The sequence below is a fragment of the Pundamilia nyererei genome, unplaced genomic scaffold (assembly GCF_000239375.1).
Source record: "Pundamilia nyererei isolate P.nyererei 1_Seehausen unplaced genomic scaffold, PunNye1.0 scaffold00060, whole genome shotgun sequence".
In the NCBI taxonomy this organism is placed as follows: domain Eukaryota; kingdom Metazoa; phylum Chordata; class Actinopteri; order Cichliformes; family Cichlidae; genus Pundamilia; species Pundamilia nyererei.
The window spans coordinates 2,128,156-2,152,993 of NW_005187461.1; the positions used below are offsets into that span (position 1 = coordinate 2,128,156).

The following is a 24,838-nucleotide window of genomic DNA, read 5'->3' on the forward strand; positions in this document are numbered from 1 at the left end:
CTCTGGTAAAAAATTGAAATAAAGATATGGCTTACATTCGTGGCATGTGGAACGGGGCCCAGTGAGCCTGGGGCTACGGAGCTGTAAATATAAGCTGAGTAAAATGATTATTGAATCTATAAGCATATTACCTGAACACTACTGTTGCCTATGGTGGTGGCCCTTTTAACCCGTCTGACTGATCCTATTGCTTCACCGAGTAACAGGGCCAACCGGCGCTCCATGTTAGCTTGAAAGGTCCTCTCACCCACTTTCTGGTCCAGCACACCCAGGAGTACTACATATACACACACAGCAGAAGTAATATGCTCTGTAGTAACTGCTTTACATGAACTGTAAGACTGACAAAAATCATTCAAAATCATTATACCTGTTCTAACCCAGGAAGAGCGAAGCAGTTGGCTGGTGTTCAGCTCTGGATAATGGAAAGCTAGTGGAAAAAATTATAAAATGAATCAATAAGTGCTGTGACCTTTACTCGTATTCATTGTTGGCGATCACAATCAGAATTTCCCAGCTAACCCAGATACAGAACTGATAATATGAAAATGGAAATAGTTCAAATACAGTCAGTACGGTACTCACGCTCAGCGATCTGCAGCACAGGAAAGCCCATGTAATAGCTGAATTCCACCATAGTGAGTTTCATTAGAGCACTGCTGATCTCTGACCCCATCAGATAACTCCTTGAACTGCGAACAGTGAAAGTAATGTCCACCGGTTTCCTCGCTAGTCCTTGTTCCTCGTATATGGGAGCAGCCATGGTGATGTTTACAATCTGAAACACAGTGGTAGTGTTACAGGAAACAGAAAAAACACATATTAAAACAAACAAAACATTCTCTATCTTACTGTTAAAGTAGTACCTGTGTCTTAAAGACCTACAATTAAATTCCCTCTGAAAAGAGAACTACATAACTATGTGATCAAATAACCTCTTTAGTAACAAAAAATAATCTTCTTTAATACTCAACAACTAGAGCATGAAGCACTTTAAAAAGAAGTAGCCATGTGAAAAACACTTGGGTCATGCTCATGAGTTATGGTAAGATGAACAACGAGTAGACCAAGGAGTGAGTATAGTGTCCACAAGAACACTTGGGTCTAAATCCTTGCCTCTAATTATAAGCTCTGTGCTGCATTTATTTGGCAATAACTATCATAACCCAAAATGACCATAAGCATCCATACTTTGGAGAGACAGAGCACTTAGTTGCTCCTTTCCAAAAGAAGCAAAATGCAGAGCGATGGCTTTTGCTCCTGCAAAATTGCATTACATGGACGTTACATTGTGTCTGCTATTACAGTGCTTCTCAGTAACATGTGCAGCATTCTCTGTAGAGATGCTGTCTGTGGTTTGATGAGGTTGATCCAACCTTGAAAAGACAGGCGATGCATTTCAGAACACAAGGAAGACTCCAGTGTTTTATTTTCTTATAATTGACTTTTTAATCTTACAGAATAGCAGAGCTTTGTTCTTTGAGTATTACTTCCTCTTGAGCTCTCTGTTTGGATTTTTCTATAATGCTCATAAAACACTGTCAATTACAAATACTTTACTTTCAGCCTTTTTAGATAATAACAATACAAATCTGTAAAAACACGCAGTGCATAAAGAATCCCACAGATCAGTGAGTGAAATGACTTGATTTATATTGGTCAGCTTAGTGAACAAACAACATTTTCAGCTTTTTTTCTTTGAGTAAAAACTCGATATTTTTAAAAGTCTTTTTGTTGTATTTGGTCAAGTTGATAAGAAATTAAATATTTCATTTTTTCAGATTCTTTCAGATCCTAAGCCACAATGAAAGCATCCTAATGAAAACATCCCAGCTGGAATGCACCTCCATGACTGCCCATGGCTTCCCTCACTTTGTGCCACTCACATGCACTGTGAAATTAGTCGACTCCTTTGATCGCCTGCGGACTTCGGCGAAGGCCCTGGTCAAACCTCTCTCGATGCTCTCACTGAAGTTGCAGAACCGCACGTCTACGTGTCCAGGAACAAACTGCAACACTGCACAGACGAATTGAATACTTTCTGACTGAGCTTAAAAAATAAAGGTCAAATTCTGCTAAATGCTTCAAGTGCCCTCGGAAAAAGACTCAACAAAAGGTCATTTACCTGAGTGGACTTGATAATTTCTATCTGGCGTCGACCAGTTTGGCGAAACAGACAAGAAGCGGCGCCCCGACCTCCTCAGTGCATTGACGACAGACATGCCTGTGTACACGACCGGACCCGACACCACTCGAAACACAAATTTTGGTGGTGGATCCACAACCTACATTAAGAAAGCAGAAATTAATTGTATTAAAGAGACACACTGTACATTAAGTAACTTATGTTAAATAGGCTGTGTATCGTCTGGAACTCAATGTGACAGAAGTGGTCTGGCTGAGTTTGTATGTGGCGCTGTGACAATCACAAAAACACCCCAACACAAACATAGACTATACTTTTAACACATAAACGTACCACCAATTTACACCCACACTCTGTGTGAGCCACTACAACTCCGTTCACTCAATTGCTCAAAAATCTAACAACATCTAGCTCAGTAGGTAGCGTGGTCGCCCCATGATCGGAAGGTCGGGGGTTTGAATCCACTGAATGGCTACCCTGAGGAACCCCCAGAGCAATGTACCATCCCTACACACTGCTGGGCACCTGAATAGTGGCTGCCCACTGCTTCACTGAGTGAATGGGTTAAATGCATCAATAAAGTATACATTATTATTCTTGTTATTATGATCCGTCCATTCGCTTCCACTTATCCTTTTCAGGGTCGCGGGGGGCGCTGGAGCCTATCCCAGCTGTCACAGAGCACGAGGCGGGGTGCACCTTGGACAGGTCTGTCGCAGGGCTAACACACAGAGACAGACAAGGATTCGCACTCACATTCATGCCTGCATTCACACCTGGGCAATTTAGATAGTGGGGATAGGTTAATTAACCTAAGTGCATGTCTTTGGACTGTGGGAAGAAGCCGGAGTACCCAGGAAGAACCCACGCTAACACGGGGAGAACATGCAAACTCCACACAGAAAGAACCCGGGCTTATGGTGGAATTGAACTCAGGACCTTCTTGCTGTGCAGCAACAGCGCTAACCCATTTTCCCCCCATATTTTTCTTAATTGCAAAAAAATGGTTGACACCTTGCATTATTTAAAATATATGGAAATATGTTTAATGAACTTACTTGCAGTTCCACTGATTTGTTAAATTCCCCTTTCAAAATGTCTCTGACCTGAGATTTAGCATATCCTACAGTGGCCCCGGCTGGAAAACCTTGTGAAAAAAGCACAAGCTAATGGTCAATGTCTCTCGTATACTCTGCTGTCTATGAATAACTCTTTCAAGCACAGTTAAGTAAGACAAAACACATTAAATGCCTAACTTACCGATCCTGATCAAATAAGCGGGTTTGTTAACGTTGCAGAGGTACGATCTTGATGTTGGTGCTATAGCTGTGATTTTACCAACAGTGGTAGAGATGATGTTGACAATAGTTGAGGCTTCAGAGGTGGCAGTAATTCTGGTTGTGGCTTGATGGGGAGTAGTTGTGGCAGGTGTACTTGTGGGTGTAGTAGAGACTTTATTAACTACACTACTGGTTGGGATATAGGTCAGTGTGGCTGGGGTGTCAACTCCATCTTCAGTCACCCCCTGATCACCCATCACAAATGGAGGGGGCAGAGTCACATTCTGAGGCGTGGATTCAGTTGAAACTATAGTTGCATTGAGAGTTGGATCATTGGTAAAAGCAGACTCTTCAGGAACTAATTCTGTTGTACCGGCTGTACTATTGGCAGCAGGCTCAGTGGGAACAGGGGAGAAGTCTATAGTTGCAGTTAAGACAGCAGTTGCATCCATAGTACTTTTTGGGGGAGACTCTGTAACATACCAATGAACATACGTAAGAGAGGAGGCAAAATTTAAATCGTCTGGCAGCAAAGGCGTTGTACTTGGCTGCACAGCTTCTGTAATTGGAGTGCTATCCAGGCCAACGTTGTTTGTATGTGCAGACCAATCTGTGGTGGACACCTGACCATCCGAAGAAGAAAAGGAGTGGAGGGAATGCGTTGGGACTATGGAAGGATCAAGAAAAGGCTGAGAGGCATTGGCCACCTGAGGACTCTCCTCTGTGGTTACTACAAAGCTCGTTTCATCATGAGGCTCAAGCCCCGAGAGATCACTGGAGGACTCCTCTTCAATCACTTTTGTATCATTGCTGAAGCTGTTGTTAGGTGTGCTGTCTGTAGTACTGATGGACACCACAGTAATGTTCCCCCTGTGTTCAGCTCCGCTTTCTGAAACGTTATTCTCCTTGGTCAGCTGATTGTTATAATATTCCAAGCTGTTCATGTCTGGCAAAAGGACATCTGTCGGTTGAATTGTGTACGTATCTGACCAATCTACGTCTGAAATGTCAGGCACGTCACTGTTAGGTGTTGGAGTAGGTTCCAGGGAAAACTGAACTGTTGCTGAAAATGAGGAAGGATAAATAGATCTAGGAGAAACTACGGTGCTGTACGCTGTCACGAGGCTGGGGGAAGGGGAAACGTACAGAGGATTCAGGGATGAGGGAGATATGCCCACTCTGGAAGGGAAGGACGTGTCATAAGTTTCTGTATAGTCTTCTAGATCATATGAGTCGGAGGGCACCTTGGTGACCAGAGAATAGTCTTCTCTATCTGCATTGAAAAAAGACATTGTCTCCAAGTAGTCCCCAGACCCCCAGTCTACTTCCATGGTGTTGGTGGGGTAGAAGTCCTCTGGAGAGAGCTCTGTGGGTTCAGATGAAGGTGATGCAGGGTGGGGGGTGATGAAAGGCACCTTGTAGCCAGGAGACTGAATCTCATCTGGGTTGGGTAGCATGTTTATATCATATGCATGTTTGTTTTCCAGTGGGGGATTACTGGAGCTCAGCTGGTCTGCATGCATTGGTTTCATATGTGAGTCCTCTGCTAAAAGGTCTGTGAAAGTCTGAAATGGTGGCCCGAGAGGCCCTTCAGGTTGGAAGGTCATCCTTTTCTCAGAATTAAGCCCTAGCTGGGGTGTTGGAGAAGGCTTTACTGATGTTATGGATATATTTTCCCAAGGCTGTAGCTGGGACTTTGTTTGAGCTTCTGAGAGAGATGACCTCGCCAGCTTCCAGCCTAAGGAGAGTTCAGCTGGTCGTTGAAACTGTGGACTAGACTCCCGCACAGGTACAGATGGTCTTAAGGTTGGAGTCGTCAGAGTGTTTGGCTCTTCTGCAGAGGCATCTCTTAACATGATGACTTTGGAGTTTTCATATGCAATATGCCCCCTATGAATGTTATCAGCAGTCCTTGGTTCAGGATTGGATGGGAGGGCACCAGGTGAGTCTAGAGTCTCAAAGGCAGTATAATGCGAGTCAGGTAAGGCTAATGGTGATGATGTAGGACTTTGGATATCTCCAAGAAATCCCATGGGATCATGTGTAGAGTCCAAAGGAGATTCATCTGCAGAGGAACAAAGACAATGCTTCGTATCAGTACAGGAAACATAGGGAAAATCATATAGAGAGACAATGACTGAAAAAGAGGCTAATTCTAAAGAAATCATTTTACCATTTAATTTTTTTTGCTGAAAATGGTTGTTTCAGTAATAAAAAGACAAAGAAATACCCTGCTGAGCTTGAATCTCATATCAGCCCTATGAATCAGTAACTGTAATTTCATCCCTTGTGAATGTTTACTTTGTACTCTGGTCTGTTAACAGGAATGAAGGAGTGTGATGGAGTCAGTGTTGAATGTGTGATTTTTGCCAAAAAAATGTGTTTAAACTGTTGCACACTGAGCCAAGATGAGAGCAAACACGACTTTTCACGGCAGACAGGGAGGCTACCCACTCTAAGCCATGTTGTATAACTGGACCGGCATTGAATTAGTGAACATTGGTGTTATGTTTACTGGTGTCGAAATGGCCAACATCAACTGTATCATCTATAAGGGTTTAAAAATATATAATGGAAGGACATCATAATGGAACAGGGTCCATTATGATGTCCATTTGCAACAAACAGTGAACATGAAGACAATGCACCCGAATGAATTTATACTTACAATAAATCAATACTATATTTAAAATAGCTTGATCAGATTTAAATTTCAGATCGATAAAGTGGAGATAGCTTCCCAGAAAACCTTTCGACTGTATGTCACCTAAAGCCTGTACATAGATCAGTTCTTATCAGTATCAGACTCCTGAGAAAAATAATTAGACCCAGTCACTAGTTTAACTCTCCTTTGCTTAAGTGGCTACAAACAAACAAAAACCAAAAACGAAAGAAAACGTCATTAGAATAAAAGAGCAAGGACGGTCTCACAGGCTAATGATGTGAAAATCATTGGGGAAGCAAAGAAAAGCCGACAGATTTCTTTGGTTCCAGTTGTGAATATGCTGACATACACGCACAGACCATATGTTTTAAGATTTTACCAATGAACTCTCGAGAGTGCATTTAAGACCCTTTTTCATGGCACCTGATCTCGAACTGATGGATGGTGCAATTTTCAGCTCATCAGCAAGCCCCTCTACAGCGTGCACACAACATTAAAATCATTAAGGCCGACTTTTGAGCAGTCAAAATGCAGAAATAGCAAATGCCGCTTACGCAACGCATTTCAAACTCTATTTAGGTGCCAAAGCACTCCATATTGCGTAACAAAGTACATGCACATCATGCATGATTTAATTTGGGAAGAGTCTTGATTACAAGCCACTGCCTGGCATATTTAACACTGCCTACATGAACTGGAACAATTCTTTAATTATTAATGGAAAATAGATGTTTTACACTTATCTGCATATGTTTGCCTCTTTCATATACCCAAATATGTTTCACCAACCTCAATGCATGGCAGTCTTACTAACACTGTGCAAGAATTTAACAATGTCAGTTAAACATAACTATTATCCATTACCAGCCTTGTTGCTAATAGTGGCCTATTAGCAAATCAAATGATTTTACCAGTGTTAATGGCAGCTGTTTATCTGTTGTGATGATTTAATTGTCCACTGACTGAACTGACTGAAAAACACGGTTATAAAAATGAAGATGTCTTTGTATCACGAGTTTATGGCGGAAAATCATCACAACAAAACAACCACAGATAATCAGAGACCGGATGACTTAGTGTGCCTGCTTACAATAAATGATATGTTTATTAATGCTGTTGGGTTTATGGATAGCTAAATGACTTGATGCAAGGCTCACGTCTGCACTGAGCCTTACAAACAAACTCTTTTCAATAAACTTGGTGCAGACTGTAAGTCTTAAATTTGTCACTGAAAGTAGGTCTTGAACAGAGCAAGACTTCAAAGGCACCATTGTTGTCATTGCCAGAAGCTAGCCACCAACAGCCTCTACATAGTGACTCAGCAGCAGCTGCAAAGGCTGCTGCTTTTTGTAGTTCACAGACGCTCTGCAGAATCATGCACTCTTGAAAATAGCCACAGAATAAGCTAAGGGAGAAGACTATTTTTAACAGCGCTAGTGCAGATCGCATTGCTTAGCAAAAACATCAACAAAAATGAATGCATTTTGGGGCCATCATCTTCAATTTACTGCATCGAGTCATACAAGCAGACGCCTCTGGCTTGGCCCAGGAGAAATCTCGTAGCTTAATTATAACCTACGCTGGTACCTTAATCAAGTCAACATGCTAGCATAACAGAGCATGCTGGAAAGGACTTGGAAAAGAAAAGCCAAGTCTTTCTTCTGTGAAGGCTAGTCTGTGTTGCACATTTTCCAAGATTCTTGGTTTCTGTGCCAAATCTTTGAACCCACAGGGATGTAACACACAGCTGGGCAGACGCATGTGTACACTGCACTGAGCACACAATAACAGGAGAAACACTAAAATAGAAGGACTCGCGGCATCTAGTCATCTAGTCTCTACAGAGAACACAGCAGAGAAATGAAAGTCATTCTACAGTGGCAGCAAATCTTTTATAGGTAACTGTGAGAAAGATGCTATTTTAACTGCTAAATAACTCTTAATTAAGTCAAACTCATTTGGCTGTGAACAAAAAGATGTTTGGAGCTACAGATATATAAAACAAGAAGCAAAGACAGTGCAGACAAGCTTTATATAAGAGCATGTTGGAAAACAATGCTGATGTTTGAGGTCACGCTGTTAAACAAGACCTCAAACTGTCACCTCAGCTCAACACACCATTACAGCGACACAGGGTTTCATATACAGTCACATTTGTGATTATTAACCAAGAACAGATTACTGACAAAAACATCTAACACAAAAACAATGATTGACAGGAGAATGATGATAACAATGATAACTGCAGAGATGTCGGCGATGGTGATGATGATAATTATCACGGTGGAAAGTAAAGACAGGATGAAGGAAAATGGACAGCCAACATTTAATTACTGATGTATTAGAACAAATCTAACAACACTAAATTGCAAAAGCTGAATTACAAACATACAAAAAATCGACTGTCTATCTGTAATACTTAAATATGCACAGTCTACATACTTGAAGGCTAATCTTTGATGACACCCTCGGCTCAGTGTGACAGACAGCAGCCCGAGTTAGGGCTAACATTACAGAGCGCAAAAAAAATGAACAATGGACTAGAAGGCTATCGTGCGCTACCACCTGTTCCCTGAAAGAGGAGCGCGTCACACTCGGCTGGCCGCTCATTGCTCGGCCTGCCTGTGAAATGATTAAGCACTGAGACACGTGCAGATGGACACCTCCGCGCACCAGGTCAGGAGAGCATAAATGTCAAGTCCTCAGCAAACGTACATGACAGTGTCCCAGTTTCTCTTCTCCCTTTCTAATCTCACTCCCCCACCTACAGCAGTCACCTTTTTAAAAAAATTATTATTTCCAATGTTTATTTTGACGATATACCCTTATTTTACTGCCAATGAAGCTAATCACAGACACAGGACGGACTGAACCAGCGAATACGTCGCATTACTCATCATGTAGGAATCAGAAATTCCATTTATTCATTGCAAATCATAAGTTAGTAACATCCCAGTAATTCCAGCTCATCGGATCTCAGTGTCCCTTTTAGCCCAGATTTTCTCTGAGCTAAAAAGGCTTAAAGTGCTCATACACTTAAACAAATGTGGATTTGGCCGTTAACCTGTTTCACTACAACAACAACAGTGATTGCAAACTTTTAAGTGGGGGCATTTTCTCCTTGCATTAAGCAAACCTTACAGATAAATTGTGCAGTATTTTATACCTGCACAATTGGTGTGGAGCATTGTACATGTACAATGACAATAAAGACTGTTCCATTCTATTCTATTCTAATTTAACATACAGAATCTGCTGATTGCTTTTCATCAACAACAGGCGCTTGAGTGAAAACTTTTCCATATTCAAGCAAGTGATGGCACAAAAATAGCACTCTTTCTGTGATCTGGATGGTTTGTTCAGCTTCCGTTTATACAGGCAGCTCTGGGGTTGAACGACTGCCAGCAATCATGTAAAAAAGGTTCTGACAAGAGAGGGATTATTACCGATGGTGGCTGATGTAATGATCCTCTCTAAAATCCCTCCAATCAAAAACAGAAGAGACTGCACTCAAGGCAGAACCTACTTCAAGATTTTTAAGTAGCATCAGACCAGTGACCAGTGTGCAGGTTGCATAATCAATTATACATTTATCCATTTTAGCCAAACTGCACAAAAAGCTGGTTGATTTGTACGAGCATGATGCAGCGATAAAAGTTTAAATATTTTATGCAGCATTTTTATTTAAACCGTCAGATAAACATAATTTTAAGGAATTTTGAGTGATTGCAAATTTGAATGATTCTCTGTTTTGAATTAAGTTTACAGACTAAAAGTGTAAAAAGGAGAAAAGATAACAACGTACAATAACCGTACTTTACACACACAATAGTAAAGCCTACATCATGAACACACACACACACACAAAAAGGAAATCCTCCAAGTAAGCTGAAATGTGATTTTGCCTTCGGTGTCTGCTTATGAAAACAGTTCCCAGGGCCCAAACAAAGAGCTGATAATGCCTCTCAGCAGACAGCACTGCGCTGGAACTGAATCGGAGAAAATACCTTTCACTGGTCTCCTTTACTCAGCCAGACTCGAGGCTCACATAGACTGAAAAATGCATTTTAGAATTATGCTTTTACATTTTCCACATTGTTTTTTATTAAAAATGTATAATGTAAACTAAGAAAGATATTTATAAAAAAGTGGCAAACCCAATCCATTATAATTGAACTGCACACACACAATGCTGAAGCTCATAATAATTAAAACAAACCGATCCTGCTAGCAGAAATGTTATTTTGACATTCCTGTCTTCACATGAAAACAGATCCCAAGGCCCAAAGAGGGGACCTAATAATGCCTGTCAGCAAACAGCACTCTTGTTGACGTCTGGAACAGAATCAGAGAAAATACCTTTCACTTGGCTCCTTTATTCAACGAGACACTGTGCTCACATATAAACAGAAAGAGGGAACAATGCAATGACTCGGTGCTCCTGAAAAAAAGGATTCGGGATGTAAGAAGTGACAGACGTAAGCATGTCTGCGAGGGCATTTTCAGGAGCCGAAAATAATAATTAATGCGCTCCTGTCTCCATCTGCTTTAATCCAAGTCGACGAGGATGAGTATGCATATTTTTGAGTGGAAGAGACTCAGCAAACAGTCCACACTAAAGGTAAGTAACATGAGTCTTTATACAAAAAAACTAATAAAAATCTACAATTATCCCACAAAGATATATGTGGTCCTGCTGTACTGGTCAGAGCTGATTTTACAGGGAAATTTTATAGGAACCGATTACTGGAATACGGTTACTTAAACAATATGAATCAGCCAAATAGCAACACAAAGATGTGTTTGTAAATACACACAAAGCATAGACATTAATCCATACAAGCACATATGTCTATTTAAACCAAGAAACTTGAGATACCAGTGAAGGAGTGCTATAACAGCACAATTTCCTGTGTTTGCCAGATTCGTTTTTGCTAAAAAAGAAAGTAATTTAATGGCAGTATTATTCAGGGGGGAAAGAGGACAGAAGAAAGGGTCTTTTTAGCATTAATGTTAACTACACCCCCACACATGGTTCTGTTTTCAGCTCAGCCCGTTGCGTGACTGGCGCTTTTCAGTTGGCAGGAGCCGTGTATGTTGAGAGCAGTCATACAATCAGTGCTGACGTTTGGTTTATCAGGGAAGCTTTTAAGATGGGAAAGATTTAATTGTTTTTATCAGCAGAGTTCTATTAGATCAGTGTCTCTGCCAAAACTAAAGAAGCTACCCTGACAGAAAAAACCCAAACGTCAGAGCTATAGAGGGTACATTTATTATAAACACACAGTTTATGCACTGCAGACACTTGTTGAAGTCAGCTTACACCAAGCAGCGGAAGATTAAAGAACAGACTTAAATCAACAAAGTACGGCCTATAAACAGAAACCAGATACAAATGTTACAGTTACCGACGAGACTCAAATAAAGGAAATAAATGAAACTTAACATTAAGTTTCATAGTTAGAGAGACTGTTCTGATTTGACCAAAAATGAACATGAGACCTGACTGGGGTCATGCCTGCACTTAAAATACCATCAAATATTAATGTGACCTTTGTTTTTATTTTCTTTTTCCTGAGGGAATACTTGTTTTTCAGACAACAGCAAGGTGGGCATAAAAAAAGAGATGGGTTCACCATAGAGAAGGAGGTTATGATGATGTATTTGAATATTTAACTCGAAATCTGGACACGCTCATTCACTTTTAAAGTCTTGATTTTCTTTAAAGACTGGAAGGTATCAGTCAGCAGCCTCTTCTATTTTGTCTCATTACACTCTCAGACGTTACGTTCTGGATTAACAAACACTGTCTGCTGGGCGAGGTTAAGTTCCCTATAAAGCTCGTAGGAAGCTGCTTTCAAATAACTAATTTTGTCTGAAGGGTTTGGTCAAATGCTTACTGTTTGGCTTCAAAGTGGGTGCAGTAATCCTGAAAGGGCCAAAACAAAATGATTTAGCCTGGAGAAGCTGAAAGAAGGCCGTGCTGAACCGAGCCATCTGCTCTGATAAATATATAAATAATCAGCTGCAGCTCATCAGAGCAGATTTGGGCTCAGCGCAATATGGCCTCAATGTGGCCTCCTGTCAAATTATGAACTCTGCATTGCACATTTTAAGCTCCTGACACTGGCAGACTGTTAGTATAAGAAACTGTAGGCAAAGTCAGGGAAATGTATTTAATAATGAAAGTTTTCTGTAACCAATAACTTTTGCAGAGGAAGGCAGCCAAGTTCTCGGTTTTCAACAACAATAAGACTATTTTTTATTAATTTCTCTCAAATCTAATCTTTAAAAAGCAGAATACAGAATATTGAACTGGATAGAATGCAATGTTTGCTTTGGTGCTGAATTTAATAATATTATGCTAATAATCACATATGGAAGGAAAGAAGCCAATAGCAAACAGACAGTTCCTATAATATTACTGCAGCTATTATAATCCTGTTTTATACTATTTGAATATATCTGCTCCAAAAAAAATGGGCAAAATCGAATCCTAACACAATATTAATAAGTAATAATGTCTGGCTTTCAAAAAACAAACAACAAAAATCAACTAGTCTTTTTGTAAATAAGATGCTGTGTAGGTTCGTGATACTCTGGTGGAAAATTGCCTTGGTAACCCCCACCAAAAAAAGGGTACACAAAATCACTACCAGATGTACATTCATGGGCCAGACTATGGCACCTTCACATCACAACCCACGAGCAAGATGCAGGTAATAGCAGGCAAGTGGAAAAGATTACACAAACTCGAGTGCAGCCATTGGCAGAACAGCCGACTATATCAAAACTGTGATGTGTATACGTGCTATCAGACACGATTATCGAGAGAAATAATGACGTTAATAATAACACTGGAGACTTGAGTTAAATAGTCGTCAGTGTCACATCATTCGCCGTCTCTTGACCAGCAGACCAGCTTCTACCACGCTCAGCAGAGCCAAATAATGCTAGGAGAGGCTAGTGAGTAGGCAAGGTCGGCCACTGGCTGCTTCCCAGGAGCTCGTTGTGCTCGGCCTCCAGGCCTGGTGAGTGCAAAAGTACCCAGTGTTTGGCTTTTGATAGGTTCTAACCATTGATCTGCAACTGGCTTCCAGCTCTAATGAATAATGAATGCCCATATTGTCATCCCACACAGATCGCATTTCACATGGAAACAGACTACACTGGTAATTAGACAGGACTTTGCTGGCCTGCAGCTTTCTATGCTGAACTTGCCAGGGATTGTGGTGTGGAGAGAGAGAGAGGTACTGCTGAGGTAAAATTTCAAGGGCATTTTATAAGTTTCGAACAGCATCTTCCATATTTTTCAATTCAGATATGAAGTTTACATGCCGAACTATTTCTTTAACAGAAACTGTTAAGAGGAGAAGCCTGACAGAAGTCAGGACATGGGTCTCCTGTGTGGTGTTGGGTCTGGGGGAACAATAAGACGTCGGTCGCCATGCTCTATTTGACCCAGAAACTGAAAGAGGAAAGCTGTTAGACTGGTGACATCAGTGTTGATACAGACTACGGAAACTTGGAAAGCTGTCATGTTGCTGATGAACAAAGTGAAGTGAACAGTGATGGGTGAAGACCATGAGCAAAATGTGTGATCTCACAATCACAGCCTACAACTGAAGAACAGAACCTTTATTCCAAGCATTTTAGTTCCCAGTGCAGGATAACGAGTACGTATTTTACAGCCTCGTGTCACCAGATAAGAGCTAGAAAGTGTATCTGACATTAAAGTAGCTGTATGAGCAGCAATGGTTACACCTCTTAATTGTGTAAAAGAAACTTTCCTTTCAACAAAGCAGCAATATTTTTGTATTACACACCTAACACAATGTACAAATGTATATTAATCCGACCTTATTTTGCACTTCTGCTATCAGACCAACAAATATCCAAAAATTCCTATTGTTGAATTCTATTCATTTCCTTTTTCAATATTTATTTAAATACTTTTACAAAGCTTTGTTTGAGTTTTAGTCACAAGATAAAAACAACTTTACATTCCACAAAAAATAAGACTGCTCTGTAGTGGGCAGCCTGAACGTGGGCAGGTACCTGTACCAATCCAACTAGAAGGATAACTAGCAGAGCTAGTTCTTATACTCCATACCATTTCTGCTTTATCTGAAGAATCACAAGTTATAATGAGAGGAACCAAAGTCCTTCCTCCTCAGGGGGCTCTACAAGATGCTGAGTTCCTAACTTCACTTTTCAAAATAAATAAGTAAACAAATAAAATTTTGCCATAATGTTGATTTTTTTTAAAAATGGAAAATGCTTAAAATGAAACAGGCTACTGTGGAAGATTTAGCAGCTGCCTGAGATTTGTCCAAATTAAAGGAGAAGTGTCTATAAGATGCTCCTGAAAGGGTCTTATTTAGTCAGCATCATCATCAATACCAATTTATCAAATATTAGGACATGAAGGATGAAAATGGCTTTTTTGCTGTTGTTGTTATTTACTTCCTCTATTCTGCCATGAAAACCAAAAATGTTAATTCTAAAAAAACAAACAAAATTTGAACATTTGATCTGAAATAAGATTTAAAAATCTAAAAAGAAACTTTCAGATTTGATCAGTATTTTCCACAGAATTAGCCACTTGCTAAATAAATGAGAAAATAAACAGGTGAATTCTTACAAAACAAACAAAAAAAGAAACAAACAAAACAGCCTTAAAATGTTTAACCATAAACAAATAGATGTTAAACCATCGACGTATATCTAGCGTATCCTTTAGAAGGCTATCACAAGAAACATGTTCATCTCTGAATGCTAATTAAAAATGACAATCAAATGCAAATAACACACATGTCAATATATCAAACTTGCAATCAGGTGTCGTGCTTTACCAAATGATTTGATAGTATTTTAGCTACACGCTGAGAAAAACTGCAATATAACAAATGGCTGATAGCCTGCGCTAAAAAGCTGCGAATGGAGGTGTTATCAAACAAGTGTGAGTTCAAGACTCGCTAATGCCTAATTTCCTGCACAAGGTTTTCACCCAGGCATTTAATACATAATCCTATTACCATCCAATATCATGAGTTTTTGGCTACCCTCTAAACACGGTCTTTTTCACTGGCCAGTGTGTTAGTGGGATAATGTCACTATCAATAAAATTAAGCCCGGACAAAGCACCCATCAAGTCGGAGGGTTTAGACACTTTCTCTTTCTACAGTTACTGGAAGTTGGTTTAACCCCAGACTCTGTGTACAAGAGGAACTGAGTCACTTCTGATTCAAGGATGTGTCTGTGTAGTCTTCAGTGTGACTGCATCAGGGCAGAAAGCCCTGTTCTCATGAAAGTCATGACAGTGGTAAGTTCACACCGAACGAACTAACAGACAGAAGCTGTTTCCACAAATGAAGTGACAAATAAAAACAAATTCATGTATATTTCATGATTTCATGGCTCATGACTTTGTCATTAAGGCCCTTTTAAAGGAAAAAAGTTAGCAATAGTGGCTTACACTTAAGGAAAGCAAGCTTATGACTGGAAGCTGACTGGTTAAGTTGGCTTATACACGGCCTGTAATAATAACAACCCCCAACTACATGAGCGACGCTGTTCAATGGCCCACAAAAAAGGCATCGCCTGGATGTGACTGGTTATAACAGATGTCAGATATTGTTAAAATATAGCACATATTTGTAACAATGAACACATTATATAGAGAAACTGACTAATGCCTCGGGGCTTCCTATTTCTCTCTGACCAGTCCTCAGGATGAGCAAGCGTAAGCTATACCAGAAGCAAACCCATCAAGATAAAGATCTTGATTGCACCCAGAATGGATCATGGATACATTAACACAATAGTATCACAAAAAGAGACAACATGTGTGTGAAATAGTGACATTTGCTTTCAGGTTAGTGCAGTTATTCAGTTAGATTAAGTGAAAATCACAAAAAAAGACTTAGAATTTGCAAATCTAACCATGAAAAGAATCCCAGATACACTCCTTGTAGCGTTCTTAATCTGAAATAAACATTAACGTGTGCCGATTCGATTTTTATTTGCAACTTGAACTCAATTGGAATATTATTTCTAAATGCTGTTCTTCAAAGCTACCTGAATGTTGGACACGATATTGATCCGTGCCACTGATGTAACACAAGGTACTTAGTGGATCATGTTGTGTGAGTCAGCAAAAAAAGAAAAGTGTTCTCTTACCTGCCCCAGGTAAGTCAGCTGCGATCACTATTAACAACACCGTTACCACCAGAAGCGCAGCACGCTGGCTGTGGGTGTGCATGAGAGCTTTGGGCATCACCACCAAACACACAGTGGAGACTAAACCTGCCATGGTACGGTGGGTGTCGAGTCAAGGCATGTCATCCGGTTAAGGAGAGAAGATTCACTCCAAAAAGACAATCACAGGTTAGGTTTTTGCAAGCGCCTTAGTTTGCTCTTCTTCAGTTTAAGGCCCCTTATTCCATCACATGTCTTTGTAGTGGAGAAAAACTGTTGAAAAGAAGCAACAGTGAGACATTTAAAAACAGCCTGCTTGAGTATCACTGCGTTAACTTAAGAATCCCCCAGTAAGCTGAAGAACAAGTGAAAACTACTTAAATCATTTCAAACCTGCAATTTTCGGGTAACATTAATAACAGATATCATTGGATGATTGGAGCAACACATTTTCTTTTATCCATGCCCTGGATCGCTGATAAAAAGTGAGTATTTCCCTTATTTATCCTGCAGTTTTCACACTCATGGCCAAATTGGTCGTGAAAACAGCGACTATTATCCCATCAGATAAACAAAACAAAGCAACTTACTCCATATAAGGGGAACAAATCTGTAAGGAGGTCAAAAAGGCAAAAGACGATCCAGCACAGACCTCATCCCTCGGATGTATGGCTAGCTTTAAGACGCTCTCACAGCGGGTCTTATCATGATACAGTAGTCTCTTGTCCTACATCCCGTCCCGTTACTTGCAAGCTTAATGGTCATGTGGCTTTTCATTTAGCTAGACAAAGCAGGTTCCATCCCTCGTTTGAGTCTGACAGGAAAACGCTAAACGCTGCCTAGCCAAAATAATTTGATGATATATCCCAAAGCTTGCGCTCAGTGCATACATAAAGCGATTTTTCCTTCTCAATTCGCCCCCTGCCATTCCTGTAAGCCAGCTCATAGCTGCGCACACAGACTTACCAAGAAAGGGAGCTCCAACTCTATCAGTTCCTTTGTGAGCGTGAGGAGAGGATATCCTTGGATGAAATGCTGTGTGGAGCTTTGTCATTAACGTCCTCGTGCCCACCTGCACGTGCCTTTGAAGTTTTTGCAGTGTATACGTGGTGTGCACGAACTGGCGACTGGCTTTCATCTGACACTCTTTTGGTAACAGTTACCTTCTCTCGTCCCGAGGATTGGGATAGCCCCGCCCTCTGACAGATCTGATTAGTTTCTAATTTGCTAAGGCGTATTCCCATTGGTTCAGCCTCTTTTCTGTCACGGTGGCCTTTTAAACATTAGGTTGGTCTTCGTCAGGAGGCGTCTGCGGCTTCCACGGCAACCTCACGCATTGATGCACTCACCCCAAGGTATAGCTATTATATTTTTATTGGCTGTATAGAGTTGACCTTCTTCCGCTACTGAGTTCAAACGAAAAATATTCTATTACCCTAATATATAAATATATGCAGAACAGTTAACATTACATTTACAAGCCTGAGTCTTATCTTTATGGTGGTGAGACTTTAAAGGATGTGGGATCAAACAATTAATTCGTTTGTTTCTGTTGCTATTTAACACATTTCTGAAAACAAGTTAATGCTCTATGTAAAGATAAATTAAATATCCTTCTGGCAAAGACAGGGCCCAGTGGTGCAGCGTGTAAACGTTGCCCATTGCAGAGTTTTGTGGTTGCAAATAAAAGGAGATGATTAGCATACCTGATCACGTCAGCGCAAGTTTCTAAGTGAACATCATGGCGAACACCGCCACCTGGTGATGGTGTTGTGTGTAGCCAATGCTGCCGATGTTAAAGCAGTTTCTTTTTACTTATTTCTCTCTGACTCTTGCTGTGGTCAGTGGATGAAAATGTCGTGAAAAACCCAACGTGACGTAGTAGCATTATGGTGTTTTAATCTCCATAAAATGTATGCGTGTAGCTAATGAGCAAAATAAAGTAGTTTAAATGGTTAAAAGGTGAGACTTCATTGTTTTCAGAGAATACTAAGACCTACATTATACTACCACATTGATATAACAGCTGTAGCTTGTGTGCAGATTCAAAAATGTGTAAATTTATGATGACCTTACACATTATATGGTATAAAATGGGCTCTGCCTGAACCATTTACAACTGTGAAATAAAATAAGGCAAGAAATAAAAAAATCTCTTTTATATGTTTTTTACAGGCTTCCAATTTTGTATATATTGCATGACATGAAATGTTTCTTTCAAACTTGTGCATAAAATGTTGATTTAATTGTAATACACAATAAGCCATGCCCAGACATTTTAATTAATTAATTCTAGATCACACACTGCAGTCAAACTGCACTTAATTCTGAGGTTTTGCAAGAGACAGTATGCTGGGTGCAAAGAATGAGCCTAACTCATGCACACACATATACCCCACAGTAGACAACAGGAGACCGATGCTGTGACTTAACAGTTTAATGTAAATCCAAGACAAAGTGTGATTACATTTCTACACATATACAATATGCATATGTGAGCATACAAATTCTCATTAATAACTCGATTCACCTCGGAGACCGAAAAAATGATCAAAAGTAACAGTGAATAACAAGCTATAACATAGTTCACCACAACGGGAGCCCCTTGTCACCCTACAGTTAGTAAAGAGGACAATTAAAATAACTATATTCTTCTATTTGACGAAGCTGTTTGTCTGTTAAAATCCTCCTGTAAAATTTACAATGCTATCATTAGTTTTTTCGAAGCCTAATATAAATTCACTCCATTTTTCTACAACGAAAATGATTAAGAGAAGCACACGACATCATAATGGTAACACAAGCGCTTAGTAGCAAGTACTCAACTTGTTAGGAGGTTTAATTAATCCTTTTTCTTATTGTCATTATTATATTTATTTAAACATTCTATAAAGCCAGTAAAATATCCATTCTCATAACATACTTAATATTAGGCTAAGGAACAGGGTATACATTGAACGCTACGTCAACAGATTGAAATAATGAGACATCACACCCCAATAAACCAAAGTAAATAAGAAAAGACAATAAACAGAGAAGTATACTAGGAAATACTGCAGCACACATTAGCTTCATCGACAAAGAATGAGATTTTACACCATTGATAAACCATACAGCAATGGACACAAAAGGGGGTCAGGGTTTGACGCGCTCTTAGGTCTTTAGAAAATGTTAACAAACTGAATTATCGCCTTCTTTGTGCGAGTAGTTATTTAAAACTACTATAACTTGATTATTATAATTTGATTATACCGAGGATCCCAAAAGAGACTGTGATCCTAAGATTAAGACAAACAAGGAAATCCATCTTTGAATGTAGTAGCTTTGGTCTACCAAGTATTCCGGTAAAATAACCCAAATGTTTAAAGTTCTTCAATGTGGAGCCCAACATCTCATAAGATTGCAGATTGGGGTAATCGGCTGGTGCAGATCAAATGAATTTGAACTCAGTACGTAAAGAAATCACTTTTAAGTTTCAATAACTTGACGCCAGTGTCAGTGACGGCATCAAACCTTGACCACCTTACCCTGAATTCCCCCAAAGAATAGCCAGCAAAAGGAGCAGATCCCCTTAACAAATATATATTAAAAACCAAAAAATAAAACAAAACAACAACAAAAACATACAAAAGGGCTTCAAGAATGCTCGTGTAACTAGATTATGAATTTCCTGGTGACAGAATAGTTCATCAGCACGTGATTTATCCACCTAACACCTGTCCTTAAACTCCTTTGTACTTTGGGAAGCAGCTGTGACTTTGCCAAATGACGTACAAGCGTGTGATTTGACGTTGCAGGTTGCTTGTTCGCTTACTAAGCTTCGAGCCAGCTTGGAGGAGTTTGTTCGAAGAAGACTAATGTAGCACTGCGTGCGCCGCGCTCGCGGGAATGTTTCTCAGTGTTTCCAAAGCTCCGGGACGACGAGTATGTGAGATGACACCGTGGGCAAAAGTGGAAGTTTGAGTGTATCTCAGGAGAATGCCAGGCTTCATAAAGAGAGAGAGAAAGATGCTGCCTTATGTTTTCTCTAATTTAAACGTCACCTTAAAGCTTTGGAGGTATTATTGGTTATTTGGAAGGCAGTACTTAAGAATAAAGTTGTTGCTGGGAAGGCTACACTCACCACAGCAACAGAAAACATTTTTATACTCTACTTAAGCACATTTTGGTAATTGTAAGGTCACTCGATCTACATTAATGCTCATATTCTTATTCCCCTCTTTTTTCATAGAAAACACAAAACATTGGTTAAGTGAAACTGAACGATAGACAAATGTTTCGTACACATCAAGTTATTTTTCACCGTGTTTGTTTGATTTGAGAAAATAGCGATTCTTCAATATCCCCAACTCGCGATACCGGTAACTTTACATAATTAGTCTCATGTGGGAGCTCGCTGGAGAACAAATGTTTAGTTATTGCATCATGCATGGCCACAAATGGTGTCGAAATGAAACTAATGGTCACCCACGGAGAAAGATCTAAAGCCATTCCTGCCACTTCCTTTCACTCACAGGTCACATATTACATTCATTTTGTGCAGGTGACCACGCTTTTAAAGGTATACTTGGTATATTTTTGATTATTTCCATAATAATTAACGGGCCATTCTCCTCAATGGCAACCTTTAAAATTAATTTTCTTACACTGCTAATAAAGCTACAACATCAACAACAGAAAAATTGATCATTTTAGACAATTATTGATTTAATCTAAACAGGGGCCAAATATGAGGAAAAATCAAAGTAAAACATTAAAAAAACAAAAGCTTTCAAACACATTGCAGCTCTTCTAATGGTTAAATGTCCAGAAACAAATAGCTGTGCTGTTTGCAAGAAGTATGCCAAATCCTCCCCGTGCATTCGTACGTTGTACACACATATACATTTCATGGTGGTGAAACAACATGTCCTCAAAAGCACTTGTAAAGCATTTAAAGATGAGACCAGAAGTTATTGCCTGTCTGCAATGCTGTGGAGGATTGCTTGTACTGTGCTGTGCTGTACATGATCGATCTGTAAAAGTCTTTGGTGGGACAAGCAAAAGAGTCAGAGTGTGTCAACATTAGCCCCATCCTGAAAAGAGTGGGGGAGTGGGGTCTGGACAGCAGTGTAGCGTGGGTAATGCCAAATTCCCTCAAAACAGTGGAATGTTTCAGTAGTTTGTGTCATAACAGAGGAGCTAAAAGACTTCCATGGAAAATCACTTCCCTTATGTGTGTGTGTGTGCGCTAAGGCCCCAATGACCCAGAGGAAATTAAGTAGGTAAAATAATATCAAATAAAAAGACAACGAACGACGTAACCAGCAACATACTATGTAATCACATCTTTAAGCGCCTGGACCCGAGGCTTGCATGCTGGAGCTGATGGGGAGGGGAGAGCTTTGAGGAAAGTACCGGGATAAAAGACCACTCTGGGGCCCATCGGGGGACCGCTGGATTTCAAACCTGGGTGTGGCATCCTCAAGACGAGCACGTATCGATAAGGGCCCCCAGTGGATCATCGTCAACTCAACACTTATCATCTTCGGCAGTGTTGCAACACTTTACACAGGTGCAACCACCTCAACAAAATACTAAATATCACTGTACATCAACCCCCAGGTTATAAAACAGAAATGAGCCTGACATATAATAAAAACACACACACGCACGCACACGCTCTGATAAAACATCAACAAGAATTATTGCAACAATCTCTAAAAATAAACACATGTACTACAGCCATGTCAAAAAGTTCAAGATGATGTTGAAAAAAAATCACTTCAAATGCAAGTACTATGGCATACCATGAAGGAGAGGGGAAGGCTTTCACTAAATCACCAGCAGTTCTGATGCGCCCACGTTCGAGAGGACAAAGAAGATTCATTATTATTAGCTACAAGAAATTGAAATCTATTAAATCAAGCAGCAAACACACAAAGCGACAGCCCTATTGGTTCTCTAAGTGTTCGGGTATCCTGTCTGGCTGGCATGGCGGTGTCTGTGGTGAACCTGGTTCGAAGACAAATGGACAGCGATGACAAACCATCCACAATGTGCCCTTCCAGGTGTATGCTGTGACATTTCCCTTCTGTTCCCTTCAAAACATCCGTGAATCAACTTCCAATTATCTTTGCTGCAGAAACAAACAACAAGAGGAACAAATGAAAAGAACAAAAAAAGGATTAATGTCCGAATGTTACGCCATTCGGACACGTTGTTACGGCTTGGGCTCAGTGTTTACTATCAACCTGCTCTTTGCCAACTTGCTCCTATTTTAGTCCCATTTAAAATCGAGAGTTTCGCCCCGCCCTCCACGGTCCCCTGCTAAACTGACCCTATGCTTTCAACCAGCCCCTTAACTCATGCCTACACTGTACCTCTCTCAACAACCCTCAACACGCTGTCTCTTTGCTGCAGCCAGGCCATCTAAAGCCTTACAGAATCACCCTCGTGGCAACAATCACTTTCCGTCAGGCCCTTCGCTCGGACTAGCTCTTAACCTGCCTCTGCTGAGTCTCAAACATTATACTGTAACTCATTCCTTGTACACGAAAACTGAGCCGATATCGTTGCTCTGCGATCACGACACGCGTTTCCCTCGCGTGGTTCAAAAGAAACAAAATCCTAACTAAAGCCACATTTTGGGTGCCACCGTGATAGAGGTTTACAGCTACAGCTATACTGTACATTTTCACATTTACATTAATATCCACAGCAAACGTAGCAAGAATTTATCTACGACTTTGGTAAGTACCCCAGGCAAGTTATCTCATGCACACATAATAAAAAAGCTCGGCGTGATAAAACCTCTGACATTAATCTTCGTCATCTACGGTACGCTGTCATTAAGGACAAGAAACAGCAAGGGCTGAGCCTACACCTGGAAGAGAGCTACAACCGCCCCGATTAGGATGTCAAATCAGGGAAACGTGTGTCTCTAAGTATAGCTATAGTCTCTTGTGGCTTTCAGGATCCAAGCCAAGTAAACTGTGTCATTATATCTGTAAGGCACTACGAGGAAACAATGGTCAAAACCTAAAGACTGAAGAGGGTTTTGAGGAGGTGGACTACACACGCATGGCTGACAGTAGCACACACAGACAATCACGTTGCACATGCCTATGTTATTATAACCACTTTGTGCAATCACATTTAAAAAAAAAGGAACAAATTAATCTATTGGTATCTGGGGAAAACAAAAAACGTATTAAAAAATGGTGCAGACTGCTACATTCTAAGAACGGGGCCCAGCTAAGACACCTAAAATTGAAGTATTATCATAAAGGTGAAACAGAAAGGAAAAATATCTATAAATACACTAAAAAGTTTGTTGTCTTCTCTTGGTTATATTTCCAGAAGCCTCCTCTGCTGGAGGAGGTGGCGTGGGAGGAGTTGCCTTTCTATTCTCCCCACACCACGAGTGATTTGGAAATACTGAGACAGTTCAAGGCCATCAATATTTTTTTTCTTTGAAGAGCAGCAGGTTTCCGTATTCCACCTTTTCCCAGATTTCTCGGGATTTCTCCAGTCAGTAACCCCTGTTCGACAGTCACTTCCCAAATGTAAGGGGGAAATAAAAAAGCAAAAAAAACAAACCAGAAAACATCCGCTGTCTCAAAAGGCCTTCTCCACGCTTCCCTGTAAAACGAATGAGACTTATTAGAGTAAAGAATAGGCAAATGAAAGCAGAAACTGGCCCTTTCAAGGAAAAAAAAAGAAAACAAAACTTCTTGAACTGAATCCCTCGAAAATTCAACTCCAAACTTTTCCTTCTAGAAAGGCTGTGAATCATATTTTTTTCTTTTGCTCTCTGTCGTTATGTCTTCAAGTTATACATGACAGTTTCAGGAGGATTGCAAGTTCCTCTGTCTCTGTTTGCGTCTGAGGTCGAGGGGAAGATGTTGGGGATGTTGACGGGGCTCTTGTTGGGCTGAGGCTGAGGAAAGGAGCAGCAGCGCTGGGTCAGGCTCTCCAGTGTCAGTCAGTGTCTTCTCTAGAGGTAAGGGTACTGGTTCACCTTGGTGGGGCTCAGGGGGTATCCAGTGTAGACAGTGGAGGCGGGCGAGGCGCTGATGTAGGCCTGGTGAGCGAACTGGGCCTGGTACTGGCTGTGGTGCAGGGTGGGCGAGGGCAGCACACGGTGGCCCATGCTAACTGGAACCTGGTGGACGATGCTTGGTGGATAGCTTCCGTGCTGGACCGCGTGGCGTGCCGAGCTCTGTGACGCCACCAGGTGAGCCACAGTGCTGGTAGAACCCAGAGCAGCAGGAGCTGTGTAGGTGTAGAGATGGGGCTGGCTAGGGAGGTGCGTAGCAGCCAGATGTGGGTGAACGTTGCCTGTGTGAGAGGGGCTATTGTGATGGAAGGAGTACGGGGCTTGAGCGGCAATGTTAGGAGTGATGTAGGCCTGCTGGCGCCGATGTCCTCCGTTACGCTCGGCTACCATGTGCTGCTGGGCCTGAATGAGAGGATGACAGAGATTAAGTAGTGTCAGTGGGTGGATTTTCCCCTTTCTTTAGCCAAGCTAATCAGATATGAACCATATACGACCTTATAAGGGGC

The 24,838-nt window shown here is 40.7% G+C and overlaps 2 protein-coding genes across 6 annotated transcripts in view; both read right to left on the reverse strand.

The window, feature by feature from the left end:
• Positions 1-17,462, reverse strand: part of LOC102202119 (UPF0606 protein KIAA1549) — a 35,146-nt gene extending 17,684 nt beyond the window's left edge. For 2 of the 3 annotated variants that reach the window (XM_005734811.1, XM_005734809.1), the window contains exons 1-9: positions 17,258-17,462; positions 16,274-16,564; positions 3,407-5,491; positions 3,205-3,293; positions 2,126-2,285; positions 1,887-2,017; positions 586-778; positions 371-430; positions 132-277 (exon numbers count right to left, since the gene is read on the reverse strand). In XM_005734811.1, coding sequence (XP_005734868.1) covers positions 132-277; positions 371-430; positions 586-778; positions 1,887-2,017; positions 2,126-2,285; positions 3,205-3,293; positions 3,407-5,491; positions 16,274-16,406 — 2,997 coding nt within the window. In that variant the 5' untranslated portion in view covers positions 16,407-16,564; positions 17,258-17,462. Of the gene's footprint in view, positions 1-131; positions 278-370; positions 431-585; positions 779-1,886; positions 2,018-2,125; positions 2,286-3,204; positions 3,294-3,406; positions 5,492-16,273; positions 16,565-16,881; positions 16,982-17,257 lie in introns of those variants that run through there. The other variant, XM_005734810.1, reaches the window with a different exon arrangement.
• A 1,250-nt stretch (positions 17,463-18,712) lies between these two features.
• hipk2 (homeodomain interacting protein kinase 2) overlaps positions 18,713-24,838 on the reverse strand; it is a 65,680-nt gene continuing 59,554 nt past the window's right edge. For all 3 annotated transcript variants that reach the window (XM_005734815.1, XM_005734813.1, XM_005734812.1), the window contains exon 15: positions 18,713-24,734. In XM_005734815.1, coding sequence (XP_005734872.1) covers positions 24,270-24,734 — 465 coding nt within the window. In that variant the 3' untranslated portion in view covers positions 18,713-24,269. The remainder of the gene's footprint in view (positions 24,735-24,838) is intronic.